At 35.5% G+C, this 18,774-nt stretch overlaps 1 protein-coding gene across 1 annotated transcript in view; it reads right to left on the minus strand.

Moving 5' to 3' along the window:
• Positions 1-18,774, minus strand: part of CRYL1 (crystallin lambda 1) — a 36,839-nt gene that overhangs the window by 7,984 nt on the left and 10,081 nt on the right. The window contains exons 2-6 of the mRNA XM_015814415.1: positions 17,162-17,269; positions 13,100-13,226; positions 6,891-7,052; positions 6,160-6,354; positions 446-551 (exon numbers count right to left, since the gene is read on the minus strand). Coding sequence (XP_015669901.1) covers positions 446-551; positions 6,160-6,354; positions 6,891-7,052; positions 13,100-13,226; positions 17,162-17,269 — 698 coding nt within the window. The remainder of the gene's footprint in view (positions 1-445; positions 552-6,159; positions 6,355-6,890; positions 7,053-13,099; positions 13,227-17,161; positions 17,270-18,774) is intronic.

Here is an 18,774-nt window from a genome sequence, read left to right on the forward strand (position 1 = left end):
AAACATGGTGCAACAGATATATTTTTTTCATAAAATAGCTCAAAGAGCCAACCAAAATAATTACTGTACAATACTACTTTGAAATCTCCAGAACCTAACAATATTTAATAATAATAATAATAATAATAATAATAATAATAATAATAATAATAATAATAATAATAAAAATTATACATCTCACACCCACATATATATTGAGAGAGAGAGAATATTCTTGATATAATCATAACTTTGAGAAGTGGACAAAATGACTGCAGATATCTGTTCATGGAAATGCTATGATTTATGCACTTGCATCAGGTATAACGATAATAATCCCAACATTTGCATGATATTACCGTACATTTGTCATCTTTTTGATGTCACCACGGTCGTAACAGAAATTGTTGATCAACATCTATTTGGTTTAGAAATGTCTGCATTAACTTTCACAACAGTTACAAACCTTCAGCATTTAGATGCATTGTTTCCAGAGGTCCCATAAACGCATACCGCATTCCCAAGCCATCAGACATCACAAGGTCTAGATCATCTGGCGATACTATTCCATCCTGTATAAAAAAATATTGATTTTGAGTGTTAAAGAATTGTAGAATTCATATTTACTCTATAATCCCTTTATGGATAGGAAATACTGCAAAACAAAAGGCTAACATTAACTGTAGAACAAAAGTTGCTGATGTGTCTATCAATCTGCATGGTGGTTTACAGAGTAATATGGTCTCTCAGATTATTTCTGGTGGCTGGGGAGGATAGTGCAAAGATGTCAATTTTTATTTAAAAAAAACAGATTTTTTAAAAAAAGAATTCAGAATTGCAGGGATTCAGTTGCTATTTTAGAGGTAGCATGCTTATCTGAAGGCATAGAGAGCCTTAACTGTTTAGCTGCCAATGGGAAAACCATACAAAATTATACCTTTGATTTTGAGTGATTTGTGCTTGACGAGTGAAGTGCTCAATGGCATAATCTAAAATGGTTATTAGATGAGCTGAGTTCAGCTTGAAGGAGACTTTATTTTTGGCAGGACAGTGAGTGCTTCTCTCAAAAATAACTATAAATTATGCAACCTTCCTGAACATGGCATAAAATTGCTTTCTAAGTGATAGAAGTCCTGGACATAATTAGAAATACAGGTTCTTGTGATGACCCAATTTCTTTATATTACAGGTAGTCCCCGACTTACAACAGTTCATTTAGTGACCATTCAAAGTTACAAAGGCACTAAAAAAGTGACTAACAACTTTTTTTCATGCTTAAAACCGTTGCAGCGTCCCCATGGTCATGTGATCAAAATTCGGATACTTGGCAACTGACTCATTTAGGACAATTGCAGCAACTTGGGATCACATTTTGTGATCTTCTGACAAAGTCAATGGGGAAGCAGATTCACTTAACATCCGTGTTATTAACAGCTGCAATGATTCACTTAACAAGTGTGGCAAGAAAGGTCGCAAAATGAGGCAAAACTCACCTAACAACTGTCTTGCTTAGCAACAGAAATTTTGGGCTCAATTGTGGTCGTAAGTCAAGGACTACCTGTATTCATATTCAATGATGTTGTGGGATCTTGTTCTTTTGGTCTGAAGGACAAAAGAAGGCTTGCGTTCCTGCACTGCTCTTTGTGGTCATGAGTGTGATGTTATGATGCAAAAAGGGGGGGAGGGGCTGCATCATAATGCTAGAATGTTATCTGTCCACCACTACCCCTGAAAAAAATGATCCAGTATCATTGATACTTTGCAGCTTGACTTTTCATCATATAAAATACCAGCTTCCATTACAGTATGATTTTGGAGGATTTCATTCACCTTTTCGACTAGGGTGTGTGGGGTGTATGTGCATTATGCAGCGGTGAAAATGGACAAACATGATAATTAAATACAGAACATGCAACTGCCATATACGTTATTACACGTTGGATGCATCATGAAAGCAATCCGCATGGCCTAAACATGCCCAGCTCCTTATGTTTATTAAGAGGCAACTCCCAGTTTCCAACATAGCAGGTCATGAGGTGCTGTTTGAAGCTCAGCTAACATCCAGAGAATACATTTCCAAGCAAACCAGCACACCCAAAAAAACAGGATAGGACAAGTCCTTCAGTACAGATTCATCTCCTGTTTCTTGAAAGCTCTTCCTAACAATATACTTTTAAATGTATTGTTTTTACAATAATCTTAGTTTATGCTCTTAACAAGAAAATCATTTTTAATGTCTTCAGATCGAAGACCAGATTATATAGGGAAATCACATTAAACAGAAAAAGCAAGATTAAAAATAATCAAAAGAAAGAACAACTTACATCAATATAAGCAGTAACATAAGACTTGTACTCCATTTTTCCTAGTGCTAAGCATTACAGGAACTTGATCACAGATTCATTCCAGAAACAATGCCATAAAAAAAACCACTCATATCAATCTTTTCCTTAAAATCTTTTCATTGAAATAGGTTTTAAGTAGCTAAATTTTTGATTAAATGTAGTCCTTAGTAATACAGGAGCTGTGGTGGCACAATGGTTAGAATGCAATATTGCAGGCTAACTGCCAACTGCCAGCAGTTCGATCCTGACCTAGTCAAGGTTGACTTGGCCTTTCATCCTTCTAAGATTAGTAAAATGAGGACCTAGATTGTTGGGGGCAATATGCTGGCTCTGTATACCACTCAGAGAGTGCTGTAAAGCACCATGGAGCAGTATATAAGTCTAAGTGCTATTGCTATAGTGGAGAAATTCTACTACTATGTTTCCCCAAAAGTAAGACTTACCCCCCAAATAAGCCCTAGCTTGATTGGGGGGGCTAATATAAGCCCTACCCCAAAAATAAGCCCTAGTTTTGGGGCGAGACACTCACTTAAAAATCAAGCTAGGGCGGGGGTAGGAGTGTGGATCTGCCCCATGCACCCACTTACCGTGCAGCCAGGCATCTCCTTGCTTTTCTGGGGCGTCTTCTGCAGCCAGGCCTGCATTTCTCAGTCACAGGCCTTTCCAAAAGGCCTGTGCAGCCAAGAACCGAGCTATGGATTCAATCCATAGCTTGGTTCTGCAAGACCTCTGCAACCAAGGACCAAGCTATGGATTGAATCCATAGTTCGATACTCGGCTGCATAGGCCTTCCAGAAAGGCCTGATTGCAAAATGCAGGCCGGAATATAGCTGCAGAATGAAGCTGCTCCTTTGCCCCAGAAGAAGTGGACCAACTGGGCGGGGCTGTTGGTGCTGCAGGTGAGTAAGACATTCCCCGAAAATAAGACCTGGTGCCTCTTTTGGAGGCAAAAAAAAAAAGACCTGGTCTTATTTTCGGGGAAACACGGGTATATTCTTTCTACTGGCAGTGTTCCCTACAACACATTTTTTATGAATGGAAAAAAAACCAGTTCATATAGTGCATCAGTTGAATACCTCTGTTGTGTCTTTGCAATAGTGATGGATTCATTGCTGAACTTCCAGCACTAGTCAGCATGGCCTATGGTGGAGTTACAGTTCAGAAATAATTGGAGAATCACACTCTTAACTAATATGAATCAGAGAGTTAAGTGATAAACTTACAGACCCAGCCTGATTGCTTCAAAACACCCAGAGGAAATGCACAAGCTATATACAACCTTTGCCCATTATTTAAACTGTTTATACAGTCTAACCCATTTCCCTTCTAACTTTTCCCCAAAGCAAACCACATTCCTTATTAGCACTGATAACGTTACCTAGTTTAGGTAATGAAACGTCTGCAAGAAAACAAGCAAGCTCAGAGAGCACCAAGGACTCCTCTAACTTTTGCCCTTCTAACAAACAAATGAACTAGGTGACGAGGATACTGTAAAAATGGATGTGTGAGAACCAGGCAAATGGGTGTGAGTGTCCATCTGAGTATCCTTCATTGTTGAACCACCCACTATCAACCCCTTCTACTCATACAGACTTCAAAGATTTCATGGGGACCACGGGAGCTTCTGAAAGTTTTCCTGGGAAACACTGTAGTTCCTCCCATGTACCTTAAATTTTGTTTTACTCCCTACCTCCTCTTAAGAGATACTGAGCAAACTGAAATAAATGTTTTTTCAAAAGATGAAATTACATGGCTAATACACAGACTATAAGCATTACTTCATTTACTTTCAATTGGCTATAATCATCCACGATGCAAAATTTTAAACCATAATTTTTTTTTATGTAAGCCATACTGGTCTGCCTTATGCAATATTATCTATAATGAATGGACTAATAATGGTTCATTTCTTGAATTCATAAACTGACCTATGACCAAACCAAAGTCATTAACCAGAGTAAGAAGATGGATCATTCCACCGAACCATAGTTAAAACTAACACTTTTTCTTAATACTGTACAGGGTTGCTTGAACCAAGTGCCCTGATTTCTTTCTCCCAATCATACTAGAGGAGGGGGGTCAGTGGTATATGCTGAGGCTGGATCATAAATCTAGAGGTGCCAGAAATGCAGACAGAGATGCCAGATAGGAACATTGCCTTAGAGGAGTACTTTGAAGCCCATTGCTTGCCTTTCCACTCCTGAAAATCTGTGAAATTAACATGTAACATGCTCGATCCATACCCACAAAGGTTTATTTCCGTAAAATACTGGAGAAATTATTTCAACATTCTAATAATAATAAAAATTAGGCTCTAAGTGCCTTATATCTTCTTTTATTTCCCATTGGTTAAAAAATTGACACAAATCAGAAGATTTTCATGCTAGTAATTTATAGCATCATCTTGATATAAAATCTATCTGCTGCTTATCCACATTTCAGGAGTAACTTGAGAGAGAGAGAGAGAGAGAGAGAGAGAGAGAGAGAGAGAGGGAGGGAGGGAGAGAGGGGGGGGAGAGAGAGGGAGAGACTCTATAAACTGCCTTAATTCCTACTGGTGTTTTCTGATGAACTGTATGCAATGATAATTACAGGAAATATATTAGGAACAGATGTGAAAGAGGATTACAACTGCCACATATTCTTCAGGTAAACACGTTCTTACAAGCTATTAGCATTGCCTCTTAAGAAATCTTCAAAACTGCAATGTGAAAAAACAAGGCAAGAAGTTGGAACATACATATAGCATACTTATAAACAGGTAACCCAAATAAAATACTGAAGTGACATGGAATAAAATTAACTCCTGCACAAATATTTCAACATGCCCTTTGAAATTCACATAAAATCAGAAACCTCCATTGAGTAACAATTTAACAGACTAAGAACTTTGGATTTTTTTCTAATGTTCTCATTTTGCTGTTTGAAACATATTTGTTTCTTTCCATGTTTTAGCTTTAGCATGTTAACTACAGAATCAAACTTCTCGTCATTATCAACAGAAGATGAATATGAAATTTTTTTAAAGCTGCTATATTATGAAATGAATATTACTTTGCTTAGTCATGTTATCTATTTTAATTTCATTATGCTTAATACAGGATTATATTGTGTTTATTAAAGATGGAGTTAAAATATGAACTTGTCTACTACATGATGGACCGAATCCAGGTATTACTGAATTTATGTTTAATAAGTTATGTGTTTATTTTTGCCACCAGTTCTCTCTTGATCAGTTCTTCCCTCCACTCCACAAACTTAGTTACACAGGAAAAATATTAGACCCAACGTTCACAGCATATGGTGGTCCGTTATCCAGTAACTAGCCTGATCTCACACAGCTAGCAAAGATTAGCAAAGAATAACTATATATTGTCCCCAGCTGGGGTCTGGACTTTCCTTCTATCTGACAAAGCTTAAAGGCAACATAGAGAAACCTATTAAAATATATAGTGCAATCCTATCTGTCTATTAATCAATCTTATCGATAAGTACTAGATCAATGAAACTCCTGTTGGATGTTTTACTGAATTTCATAGACTTACTTCTAACTGCAATGTTATACTTAGGTATGAGAATATACTATAAATTTAGATCTGCATATCATACTAAGCCATGATGTGGTTTTATTTAATAGCAATTTAGTGTAATCTATGGACCCAGCCATTCTTTGTAAACCATTATTTATGGCTTAGTGCTTTACATACAATGCCAATTGTGGTTTATTCAACAAATCCAGTTAAACAAACCAAAACTCAGTGCAATATGTATGCCAAATTTTAAGTCACATATTGTAGACTGAAGAAGTCAGAAGGAGAATGAAGATCATACATACCCCAACGAGTCTCCATGTTTCACTAATAAGAGCATACTGAAGTCGGTTCAGAACAAATCCATCTATCTCTCTTGTTAATTTAACTGGTGACTGTCCTATATTCTTCATCAAAGCATAGGTTTTCTCCATTGTAGAAGGATCAGTTTCTGGATGAGGAACTAATTCAACAAGTGGCACATAATATGGTGGATTTACCTACACATCACCATTTAAAGAGAGAGAAAAAGCATGTTAATAGATCTATTATTTAATCAGGCAATCTTACAATAATTTTAAAGCCAAAGGAGCATAAGGGCAACATGAGCTTATCATAACAAAATCATCTTGTCCTCATCAGAATCAAACTTCCCAAAGCTTAATATCTTAAGATGAATATAAAAGACAACAAAGCAAATTACAGAGTTGATCTCCATGATGCATTCTATAATTTTAACAAACTTTAATCAAATGTTGTTAAACATTCTTCATTACAATGCTGCTGCTCTATATATGTATTATAACTGAATTGTGTGACATTCTTTGATCATATCTCCAGGGCAGGTTGTAAAACTGTTGTCGCCGCAGATTTACATGAGGCCTCACTTTTTGTAAGTTTGCATTTCAGAATGATACCCTCTTGAAAATCTCACATGCCACATGCAAAAATTTCATGAAAGACATATAAATTTCTTTCCTCTGACCTGTCATTTAGGCTTGAAAAAACTATCTCAAAAATACCTTGAGATACTTACGGGATGCGCAACTATACACTGCTTCACATGCTTCAATCCAGTGAATAATTTTGTAGGCAAGAGAGTCGAGGTTGAACTTGCTAGGATAGCATCATTATTGACTATTAGGTCTAACTGAGAAAAAATCTTCTTTTTCAGTTCTACATTCTCAGGTATACACTCCTAGAATACAAAATAGGTATATTAAAACATATAATGGGAGCCTTTGACAAATATTTCAATAAATTAGATTCTTTTGGAAAACAAGCAATGCAGTGCTTAGAAATATTTATTAGTTTATACTGTGGTTTATTTCACAAGTATTATTGACAAATTGTAATATATCCTGTTACCTTTGAAACAAAAACCTTTGCTTTTCTCCTAATTGCTGGATCATTTTGTGAAGTAGATTACTTTCAAATACATCTGTAACAAAGTCACAGGGTTGGAGAGCTCTGAGGATACTTGTACACATGGATAAATGAGTGGCATTGAGTAGTGCTTTTATGAAATTCCCCACCTGAAACCCAAAGCCATTTTTTTCAGATCTGGCGATAATCATTCAGGGGAAGCTGAATGCCCTCAGAAACTCAAGCCTACAAAATTATGCAAAGTCACTCAACAAGAGCATTTGCAAAGAATTTCTCTGTTGAAGAGACAATTGTATTCAATTTGTTGGACTGAATGGAATAAAAGTCCTTGTCCTCAGGGATGGATTTATGTTCTTTTGTGAGACTGACTCCCTGAAGAACTAAATTAAGTTCTAATCTGCTGTTAATCATGGGTTGCATAATGTATTAAAAACTACGAAAGTGTAGAACCTATTCACAAATGGAAAAGGCACAGTTTTAACAGCTGGATCCTCACAAGGGTAAGCCTGAGCACTTTTTAAAGGACTCTAATATAGGGCCCATTTCTGTACTGACAAGGATTACGTTTCTCATTTGTACAGAAACCCTTTATTTCTAATTGAGCTCCAAAATGTCAGTAAGGACCCTGTAACACACCTTTCAATTTTAATAAAATCTTGCTAAAACATTCCTGGCAACATCCCTAATTAGAAGATCTTAATTGATTCCTTGTAACAATGGTAACTCACTGTTGAAATTGTTATCTTTCACTTTTATATTAAAACTCTATATACAGCCACTTTACTATGAAAAAGTATGCAATTTAGAACAAATCATATAGCAAAGCCATAAGTATATCATGACTCTATAAACTACAATGAAAGCTACATGGCTCTGAGTTATTTTTTATACACGTATCCACCCACCATAGGTCTAACCTAAATGGATTTTGTTTTGGTCTTCACAAGTATGTTTTGTGATGTACATATCAAAATAATTTTATCCAATGTACTTTTTAGATATATACTAGATCTAATCTGAGTAGTTGTTCAAAATGTCTTCTTAAAAAGAAAAGTGAGAACCAAAGATTAAAATTTATTTTAGGTACACTTAACTCCATTCCAAACTGGGTCAAAAACAATGCAAAGGATAGGAGAATAGAAAACTATTGATTGGAAACATGTTTCTTCTTAATATACTCTGTGTAAGAGTTGTCACAACCTGATATCAATTAAGTATTCCAAGTTGATTTCAAATAAAAGTACAATTTATATGGTATAAATCTACATAATTAAAAAAATTAATTAAATATTACACAAAATGGTTACATTAAATTACAACATGCTCTTTTAACAATTAGAAAGTATGGGAAGAGATTTACGTCTGATAAGTTTGCTTAGAATTCTTTTATAGCATTCCCTTTAAGTCCATTTCAGCCAATTACCAAGAACTGAATATAAAAATAATCTATAGATAAAACAATTGTTTAAAATAAATTAATCAAGGTTTCTAAATTAGGGAATAATTAAATCATTTATCTCAGTTGAATATTTTAGAGGAAATTGGAGAAATATTTAATATACTCTAGTAATAGTAATTAAGATTTTTTTTTAAAAAAAAATGCATTGTCCCCCAGACAATAAACATGAAACATGATTACCCTTGAGATTTAATCTTTGTTGTTGGTGATGATGGTCATAATTGCCAAATTTACTTTTGTAAAACTACAGAAAAATTAAAGTTTAGTGGCAAAACTTTGGCTAACGTTACATATTAGGAACTGTATTCCTAAAACTGTTTGAGGCTAGGATAAGAAATAAATTTGCTTAAGATTAAATAATATTTTTAAAATATTGTTATATACTTTTCCTCTCCATAAATGTAGCATCTACTAAATAAAAATTACAGTTCCAATGGATAACTTTTTTTTAGACAACTAGAATGCATTTGGAAACAGTATTTTTAATTTTTTGGGGAATCATGAGTTTTGAAGAAACCTGATTTATAAAGAAAATATATTAGCCAAATGTAATGAAGCCAACAGCACTGTTTAGACATCAATATTTCCTTAAAAATAACAAGACATGTGTATTATCTTATAAAAGCTACTAGGGTATTACTGTGCTGAAGTACACAGTGACATTATTTTTCATCCATCTGAAGTCAGAAAGAAATTTTATCTTATTCAAACTGTCTAGTGATCTTGTAGATTATTTCATTCTTTGTCTTCTGAATAGCACATGATTTGCTTTATTGGCTCCAATTGTCTGCTTTGCAGAAGCCATGGACAAATACTGCATGCAAGTTGTTTACTCTGGTTGTCTATGGCACACAATTACCTTGATTTTATGGGCTAATCTTTAAGGAGTAATGAGGGAAAAGTCATGCCCTGAAGTGTAAATTTTTCCATGGAATTCTAAAATAACTTTTTAATATGTATTCTTTAACCTTAGATACTCTGAAGACAGTTTTTCTCGTTTGTGTGTAATAATTGAATAGAGTTCCTTTTTTAAACTTGAGATATTCTAGTCTTTGGTTTTCAAAAGTAGGGGTAGAAGTAATAGACTTTAGAAATAGAAATGTGCATTTGCTTTCATTTCACTGTTACATGAATTGAGTTAATCTATTTCCTACTGTGGAATTCTCAAATAGTATTCAAATGTTTAAAGGAGAACCTTGATTCTACGTACTATTAGGGCTTTGGTTTTGGGTTAGTGAGTTTTATAAATCTATATAAATAAAAATGTAAATGTTCGTTTGTTCAAAATCTTAAATCTCTGAAAGTTCTTCACCGATTGCTTTGAAATTTTGACACAACGTTGCATTCGAATATGCATGTGTTTTTATATACCTACTATTATATAGATGTCACACCTGTGACAGGTAAAAACATGCTTTTTTTGAAAAACAGCACCATCTGTTGGACGTAAAAGCAAACCAGTCAATCTCTATATCTGCACAGACAATGGAACAACAAAACATATTGTATACCCACAAGCATTGTGAAATTAAACTTATTACAAACGTGCGCTTTCTCTTTTCTTTCTTTTCCACTTAACCAGACTGAGCCACAGCAACGCATGGCCGGGTACAGCTAGTGTATAAATAAATCCAGCCAACTGATTTATTTAGCAAATAGCAGTCCAATTTCAGCTGGTTTGTGATTCTAGCCTCTCATTGAAAAGGAAGGAGGGAAAGAAGCAAGATATTCATATTCAGAAGAAAATTATGATTCTCAGTCTTTAAAGAGATATTTGCATTATTGTAATGTCTTTCTTCCATATCATGGAAGCTTGACAATGCTGCATGCTTACTGTATAGCATACAATAAGGAGTTGAGCCTAGTCTCAAATGTAGAAGAGACAGGATTCACTGCCTACAACCAGGTATAGTGAATGCTTGAGAGAGCTTCAAAGTACAAGTGAACGAAATGTAACTACCTGGAGGAGAAATAATTCATTAAGAAATAATGAAGCTTTCTAATGAAATTTGAATATACAGTACCAACATGCATCTGTTCAACACAGCAGACAAGTGCTCTGTAGATAATATTGATTTTATAAGATTAAGGAGAAAATTAAGGGTTTGATTTTTCACTTCATCAGAAAACATAGCCATGGTAGCCCTTCTCAACTAGGAGCACTGGCCAACTTGTCTGAACTGAGAACCTAACCAGCATTGGATCTGCTTAGGATTTAAATGAGAGATTCTCCAGGGAATCCCAGAACTAGACACTGGACTGGGAAATAGAAAAAAAATCCTGGAAGATAGGAAAGGCAACAAACACTTCTGGACTGTTGCAAAATAACCAGCTTGGACATATATCCATGACTACTTTGTGAAAAAAAAGGGGAAAGAAAAGAGAAGACTGTATTAAGTCAAGTCAGTGATATTGTGTTATGGTATAGAAACCAATCTCTTTCTCCCTCTCCCTCTCCCTCTCCCTCTCCCTCTCCCTCTCCCTCTCTCTCTCTCTCTCTCTCTCTCTCTCTCTCTCTCTCTCTCTCTCTCTCACACACACACACACACACACACACACACACACACACACACACACACACACACACACAGTTCCGTTGAACAAGTCTTAAAATAAAGCCAGGGCTCTATCCCTAAGAAATATGCCAAAAGCAAGTGAGAATTGTCACTTGTTAAATAACCTTGCAATCATCTTCTCAATACCCTTAATCTGTTGCCCCCTCTAGTGGCACATGTCATCAATACAGCTGTCAAGGATTATTTTTTAATAGCTGCTTGTCTCAAATACTGTATATGATGCTGGGTGATTTACATTATGTAAAACATATATACATATATAAAAAATAAAAACATGCAGCAGCCAAACAAAATCATAAAATACTGCCATGAATACAATCAGGAGATAGTTCTATCACACAACTGGTGCCCCAGACTCTGGCACAAAATCAGATCTTCAAAAGCATTAGGAAGGACCAGCAGGGATGGGGTCAATCTGATCTCTGGAGGGATGATGTTCCAGAGGGTAGGTGCCACAAAAAATAAAAAATAAAGCTTGGTTCACTTTGTTCTACTCTTTCCTCCCTTCACTCTTCTCTTCAATTTTAGATAAATTTTTTTAGGTAAGGATGGTCCTAACCTTGATGGCTTTTTGTTAAAGCCCTAAAGACCTGGGCCTGAGTCCCTGAGTGTGTGAATGGACTTGTTTCTTGGTTGTATTAGTGATTGTGGGGAATGATATTTTCTTAACTGCTATCTAATTTTTGTATTCCTGTAATTGTTTTTATTTAATTTTGTTCACCATACAGAATTACTTATTGAGATTGCCAGATGTACAATTTGAATGAATGAATTTGTCAAACATCTCTTCAACCAAGATATTGTGTATGTCTACTTTAGGACTGTGCTTTAAATTTGGCTTTGATTTAGTTTAATAGTTCAAAACTTTTCTTTTCTGAATTTTGAGTGGAAGTTTCTAAATCTACTGTATGTGCCCATATGTTTCTTATCTATACAAAATGAGCATGACTGATTGCTTTTGTTCCCTGTTTCAATCTACCCCGCATTGTTTTTGGTTCTTTTCCAAAGCAGTGTGTGTGTGTTTGTGTGTGTGTGTGTGGTCACTTTCTTGTTATTAAATTTGGGTGCATACATCTCCTCCATACATGTCACCTCAGTTCTGAGGAAGCAGAATCTTCCTTATTCAGGCTTTTTTATATTCTCACTATATGGAATTATGAGTTGTCTCATTTCAAGAATGAAATTTACTAGCCTTGACTACAAAAAGATGCAAGAATTTTTAATTCAATTACAAGTAGTCTTCAACTTATGACTGGTCACTTAATGACCATTCAAAGTTACAACATACTTATCGAGGGGGGGGGCTACTTATGATCCAGATATTCAGTCACAACATTAGTTCCCACCACGGCCATGTGACCGAACATCAGGTGCTCAGCAACCAGGTTGCATTTACAGCCATTTGCAGCATCCCACAGTCATGTGACTGTGTTTTACAATGGTTCAACCTTGGCTCTTTTATGACTCGTGGACTTCAACTCCCAGAATTCCTGAGCCAGCCATGCTGGCTCAGGAATTCTGGGAGTTGAAGTCTACGAGTCATAAAAGAGCCAAGGTTGACTACCCCTGGTTTAGGGGCAAAAATTCTTAACATTCACTTAAGAACCCCTACAAGAAAAAAAATGGATCAATCACATGTTTTATGACCATCACGACTTACAACCATGATGGGCAGGCTCCATTAAAGTCGTAAGTCGAGGTCTATTTGTAACTGAAATTGTTTAAATGAATGAAATAGTTATTTATGTTTGCAGCATACATAAAAGGCAGATTAACTCACTAAGTTTCTTTCATGGGAATTCCACGGGATCATCATGGACTCACCTGAACATAAATGGCATCTTTGAGTGCTTCTTTTAAATCTGTGCAACCACTAATGAGAGTGATCTGCTGGTCAGCTTTGAGGGAGCCTTTCAGCATTCCAGCTGTTTCAAGTTCTTTCATTTGTTCACTATTTGGAACATAAAGTGAACATTGGAATTATTCCTTAAAATCACTTCCAGAGATACATTGGGTTAAGCATATATTATGATCTTTAAATGCTTCATTGATATTAGTATCAAATTCTAACTTTTGCAGATCACTATGGCTACATCCATCTAACAAGGTATAAGACAGTGTCTACTGCAGCGTTTCTCAACAAAGCACTATTCAGTTGTGTAGGACACAACCTCCAGAGTTCCCAATCACCAATGGAAATACATTTAAAACTTAAAGAAAGTGTGAGATAACTGATGATAGCCAGATTTCAAAAGCTCCTTGGAAGCCTGAAAACATCAAATAAGGTTTTTTAAAAGAAATGCATTTTTTCCAATAGGTTTGCATGAATCCCCCGATTATCAGTCAATGGGATCCACTGGAATGCTTGCTACAAGTAAAATAGGATACCAGTTTTTCAACTAACAAATTAAATTGCTGAGGTCAAAGTCAGATGTTTGCTGGTGGAAAAAATTCTAAGGAGGATGGTCATTGAACTTTCTAGACATGTGAACATGTGGGTCGGAACCTTTTCATTTCTGCATAGATTTTCTAAGTAAAATCTGCTGCTATTTCCTATAAAATGGGGCACTGTTTTCCTGTTTTGTTTTGTGCCAAAGATAGTAAAATTTCCAAACTAAACAGCAGATGGCCCTCAAATATACCTACAACAGATGAAGACTTATACATTTTAAATACCATTTGTAACTGGAAGAGATAATTAACAGTATAACCAACATTATCCCTTATTTATTTTAAAATATATTAAAATTATATTTCAAAGTTGTTTTCTTGGAAGCTTTCAAGTTTTTCAAGTTCTCTTCAAAAAGTTCTTTCTTTTCCTTTTGATTGCATTTTTTTTCTCCTCATAAAATGAAAAAAAATGCATTAATAACTTATTGAAGGAACAAACAGTACACAAAAGTACACAACCTCAAGTACAGTTCTGATCACCATGACACCAAAAAGACATTGAGACTCTAGAACAGGGGTAGGCAACCTTGGCTCTTTTATGACTCGTGAGAACCAAGGTTTCCTACCCCTGCCCTAGAAAGTGTGCAGAGTAGAGCAACAAAGATGATAAAGGCTAAATCATGTGATGAACAATTGAGAGAGCTATGTATGTCTAGCCTATCAAAGAGAAGGATTGGGGGGACATGCTAACTGTCTTCCAGTACTTGAGGAACTGACACAGAGAAGAAAGGATTGATTTATTCTCCAAAGCACCAGAGGGTAATTGATGGAAACTTGTTAAAGATAGATCCAACCTAGAAGTAAGGAGAAATTTTTTGACAGTGAGAACAATTAATCAATGGAATAGCTAGCCTTCCTGAGTTGTGGGTACTCCATCACTGGAGGTTCTCAAAAATAGGTTGACAGTATACAGTCTCCTGCCCTGAGCAGGAAGTTGGACCAGAAGATCTCTGAGGTTCTTTCCAGCCTATGATTCTATATTCTATAAACAGAGTTAACCGTAGAAATACCAGCAGGACCTGGGAAAAGAACTACTAATAATTATGGTATCAAAATGCAAATACAAACCCATGAATAGCTATAACAAAAACACCAGCAACAAAGCTAACGAGATCATTCCCTTTCATCTAGTAATCCTCTGCTCAGAAATATGAGATTTCTCTAAAGTATTTCATTTCAGAATATGATATTCCAAACAATACACACTAGGGTAAATAAAAAAGAGACAATATGTGTGCAAGTAGCTTATCTCCATGGCCACAAGGATTATAAATCAGTTTTTTACATTTCATTTTTGGTTGAGATTCTCTGGTAATGTTGAAATTGATCCTTATTAATCTTAATGCAAATCAGGGATCACACTAGGATTCCTGTTTGAGATAATGTCTGTTCTTTGGAAAATTTAAAAACCTTTGAGAAATTTTATAGGAGACTTAAAAAGTTTTAACATGTTCCTCTGGAATCACTGAATCGATGAAAGCTGACTTTAAAAAAAATAATAATTATATACCCTGACAATCTTTAATTGTAGGAATAATGTTACTGTTCTTTCATTTAGGTCCATTATTTGTCATGTTATTAATAATTTTCCTATATTCTGAACCATTCTGTTTTAGAGAATTTAATAAGTATTCAGTATCTTAAACATACAAGGATCAATTTCAAATTTAACAACTACAAAATCTTTGTTAAAATGAAACTTGGTCTCTTTCTGCTTTAGATATTTAAATTTATGCTTTAGAAATTTCTGAAAACAATAATGTAATGTACAGAACGTATATTGCAGTTTATTAGCTGATCAACCAAAGAGCAAAGTTTTAAAATAATGATGTCTATCTAGATCAGATTTGATAAGGAATTGGGAAGAAAAAAAGTATACACCTTTGTGACAGAGTCAACGGTATACAGTATTTTGTGTCAAAGCCATGTGTTATATATTCAGTAAGTTAAAGTGATTTAACATTCACATTTTATGAATTCAAATTACTTACTTCAAAAACCACTGGAGACAATTAGAATGTTACTATTTGATAGCTTGACAGGGCATGGTGTTTTCTTTTTGTTTTTTTGACAAAATTTAGTTGTTTTTCCAATTAAAGGCTGGGAAAAATTAAAACTTGTTCAGTGCACTTGAAAGATTTGGGGATGGAAGTTTGAGTTCAATTTTTTATGTAAAAAAAGAGATATTCTGGAATAATCCCAATCTAAAAATCTGTGGTGTTTTTTTTTATTACGTGGGCAGAAAACAGTATTTACCTTACTGTTAATGCTTTGATAATAAAACATTTGAGGAACTGGAAAAGAAATTTGGACTTCTAAAACTGGATTATAGTTATATTTTAAATTAAAAACCTCTTGATTTCTTAGTTTGTCCTTGATGCACAAACAACTTTTGAAACTCCCAAATTCTTTTCAGTATCCCTTGTATAGTTCAACAGAGGATTAAGGAATGGATGTCAATATTTTATATTAAATTATATTAAAATATTTACACAAGTATTTTATCATATGGGCCTGCTTTATTATTTTCTAATTTTGGTCTAATACAGGGCTTTTCAACCAGTGGTACGGGTACCACCTGTGGTACATTGGCACCTGGCAAGTGGTACGCGACCATCCTAGAAAAGTGGTAGTAGGGGAGGGGAATGAGCTGAACCGGTGGCAGCACCGCAGAAGCCTGAGTGAGAGACGGCTGGAGCTGCAGGGCTGTCAGGGCTCAGCGGAAGCACCAGGATCAGTGCCGCTTTCCAGCTGATCGGCGCTTCTTTGGGACTGTCAGGGCTCAGCAGAAGTGCCAGGATCAGTGCCAGGCTCCAGCTGGAGCTCAGTGCTGATCCTGGCACTTCTGCTGAGCCCTGAAGAAGTGCCGATCAGCTGGAATGTTGCCTTATCTCCAGGGTCTTGTGATTTACATTCAGATGGTGGCAACTGATTCATATTTATGACGGTCACAGTGTCCCAGGGTCATGTGAAGTGACCAAAACCTGCTGCAACCACCCAGCAGAGGGGGGAATAAAAACCACACACATCCCACCCCACCCCCACTGCCAATCCTCAACAGAAATGCTCACAGCAATGGAAACCTCGGACAGGAGGAAGAGGACCGCCAGGTGGGCAGGCAGGTGTCTTGCTCGGCTGTGGCTTGGGGGGCACTTTTTTCAGTGCCATTGTAACTTCGAACAGTCACTAAGTGAACTGTTGTAAGTTGAGGACTACCTGTACTTCATCACTTTTTTCCTTTTTTAGACACCTTGCTAGGCGACTGGTGGTACTTGGATGTTGCCATATCCTAAAAGTGGTACAATGGGTGAAAAGGTTGAAAAGCCCTGGTCTAATATACACATGATTCTTGATATGATTTGGGGAGAAAATTAGGATCAAAATGTTAATGTTTACAATACCTTATCTAGATTTGGAGGAAGTCAGATGACTTACCCAATTTTTTTCAAGCTTTTTGTAACCTGTGCTTCCACAGTATCATAGAGCTTTACTTGAAAACCACCAGATGCAAAAACCATGGCCCAGCTGCTTCCAATGAGTCCACTAAGGAAGAAATCAAAAGAAAAGAAGGTCAGTATGCATTTTTTATGGTTGTTAGCAAGGACACTGATGGAAATTGGTTCTAGATTTTCAATTTGAGTATTTTCTTGAAGGCAACAGCAATTTAAATATGAAACACATTATTTCTCACACACATTCCAGATTAACTGATCATTCAGATCTAGTAGTGGAAATTCAAAATCTGTTTTGAAGGAAAAAAACAAAACAGGACAGACATGTAACGATGAGATCAGCTCATACCCATGCTCTGAGATGGCAAAAGTAATCCCATTCGTGACATATAGCAACTTCTAGTACTTCTTTATTTCTTCTTTATTTGTATCCTGCTTTTATTATTTTTATAAATAACCGAAGATGGCAAACATATCTAAATACTCCTTCCTTCTCCTATATTCTCTACAATAATGACCTTGTAAGATGGATTGGGCTAAGAGAGTGAGAGAATGAATGGCTGACCCAAAGTCACCCAGCTGGCTTTCATGCTTAAGGCGGGACTAGAACTCACAGTCTCCTAGTTTCTAGAGTGATACCACTAGACCAAACTGGCTCTATTATCCAACTTCTATAACAGGATAACAAGACAGGCATCATATAAATTTAATAAATAAATAAAATTATATTCAACTATTATATTCCACTATTGCCATACTGATATACTGTAACTGTACTGAGGGCATCTTTTATATCGGCTCAAGAACGGTTAGCTGATTCTAGAAGACACATTGAACTAGTATTGTGTAAATAGACGTAAAAAACACCACTAGACAAATGGTCTTATACCAGAGACACATAAATATCATCTTATGTTTTGATTTTCTGTGAAAGGCTAATTCTGCAAATTAGAGTCCAAAATCATTGCTGAAGAGAAATCCTCCACAAATATTAGTGAGATACCCTTTTATGCATTTCCCACCACACATATTGCATGCGTATCCTTTGGATATTTCAAATAATTATTGAAAATACGAATTGCCTTTTATCAACCATCTATTTAAAATCTGGCAGAAACTATCCACTTTCCTAGGCTTTTTCCCAATCCTGCATTAATAAATATTCAAATAAAGAATGCCATATCTGAACATAAAACAAGGTGCAAGCAAACATGCATTCTATTGCTGCTGGCATTGGAGCTTCTACACTATTCATTATTTTTTACTACTACAATACTACTGGAATACAGTATTGCTATTAGATTCTTTTTTTTTTTTTTTCAATATAAAATTTTTATTATTTTCCAAAAAAACAAAAAAAACATCACAAGTATTACACAATATTATATTATATCCCACCCACCCACCCCGGACTTCCCAAACCAAGTCCCAGGCTAATATTCAAATATAGGTAAACAAATATTAATATCTCTAACTCCACAAACTCTATTTATAAACAATCCATCTCCTCCACATTAATAAAAAAAAATTATACATTTAAATAGTTCAAATACACCAAAGTCTATACCAATTCAGCAGGTATCACCAGTAACTCTT

This window comes from Protobothrops mucrosquamatus, unplaced genomic scaffold, assembly GCF_001527695.2.
Source record: "Protobothrops mucrosquamatus isolate PMUCROS unplaced genomic scaffold, P.Mucros_1.0 scaffold249, whole genome shotgun sequence".
Classification (NCBI taxonomy): domain Eukaryota; kingdom Metazoa; phylum Chordata; class Lepidosauria; order Squamata; family Viperidae; genus Protobothrops; species Protobothrops mucrosquamatus.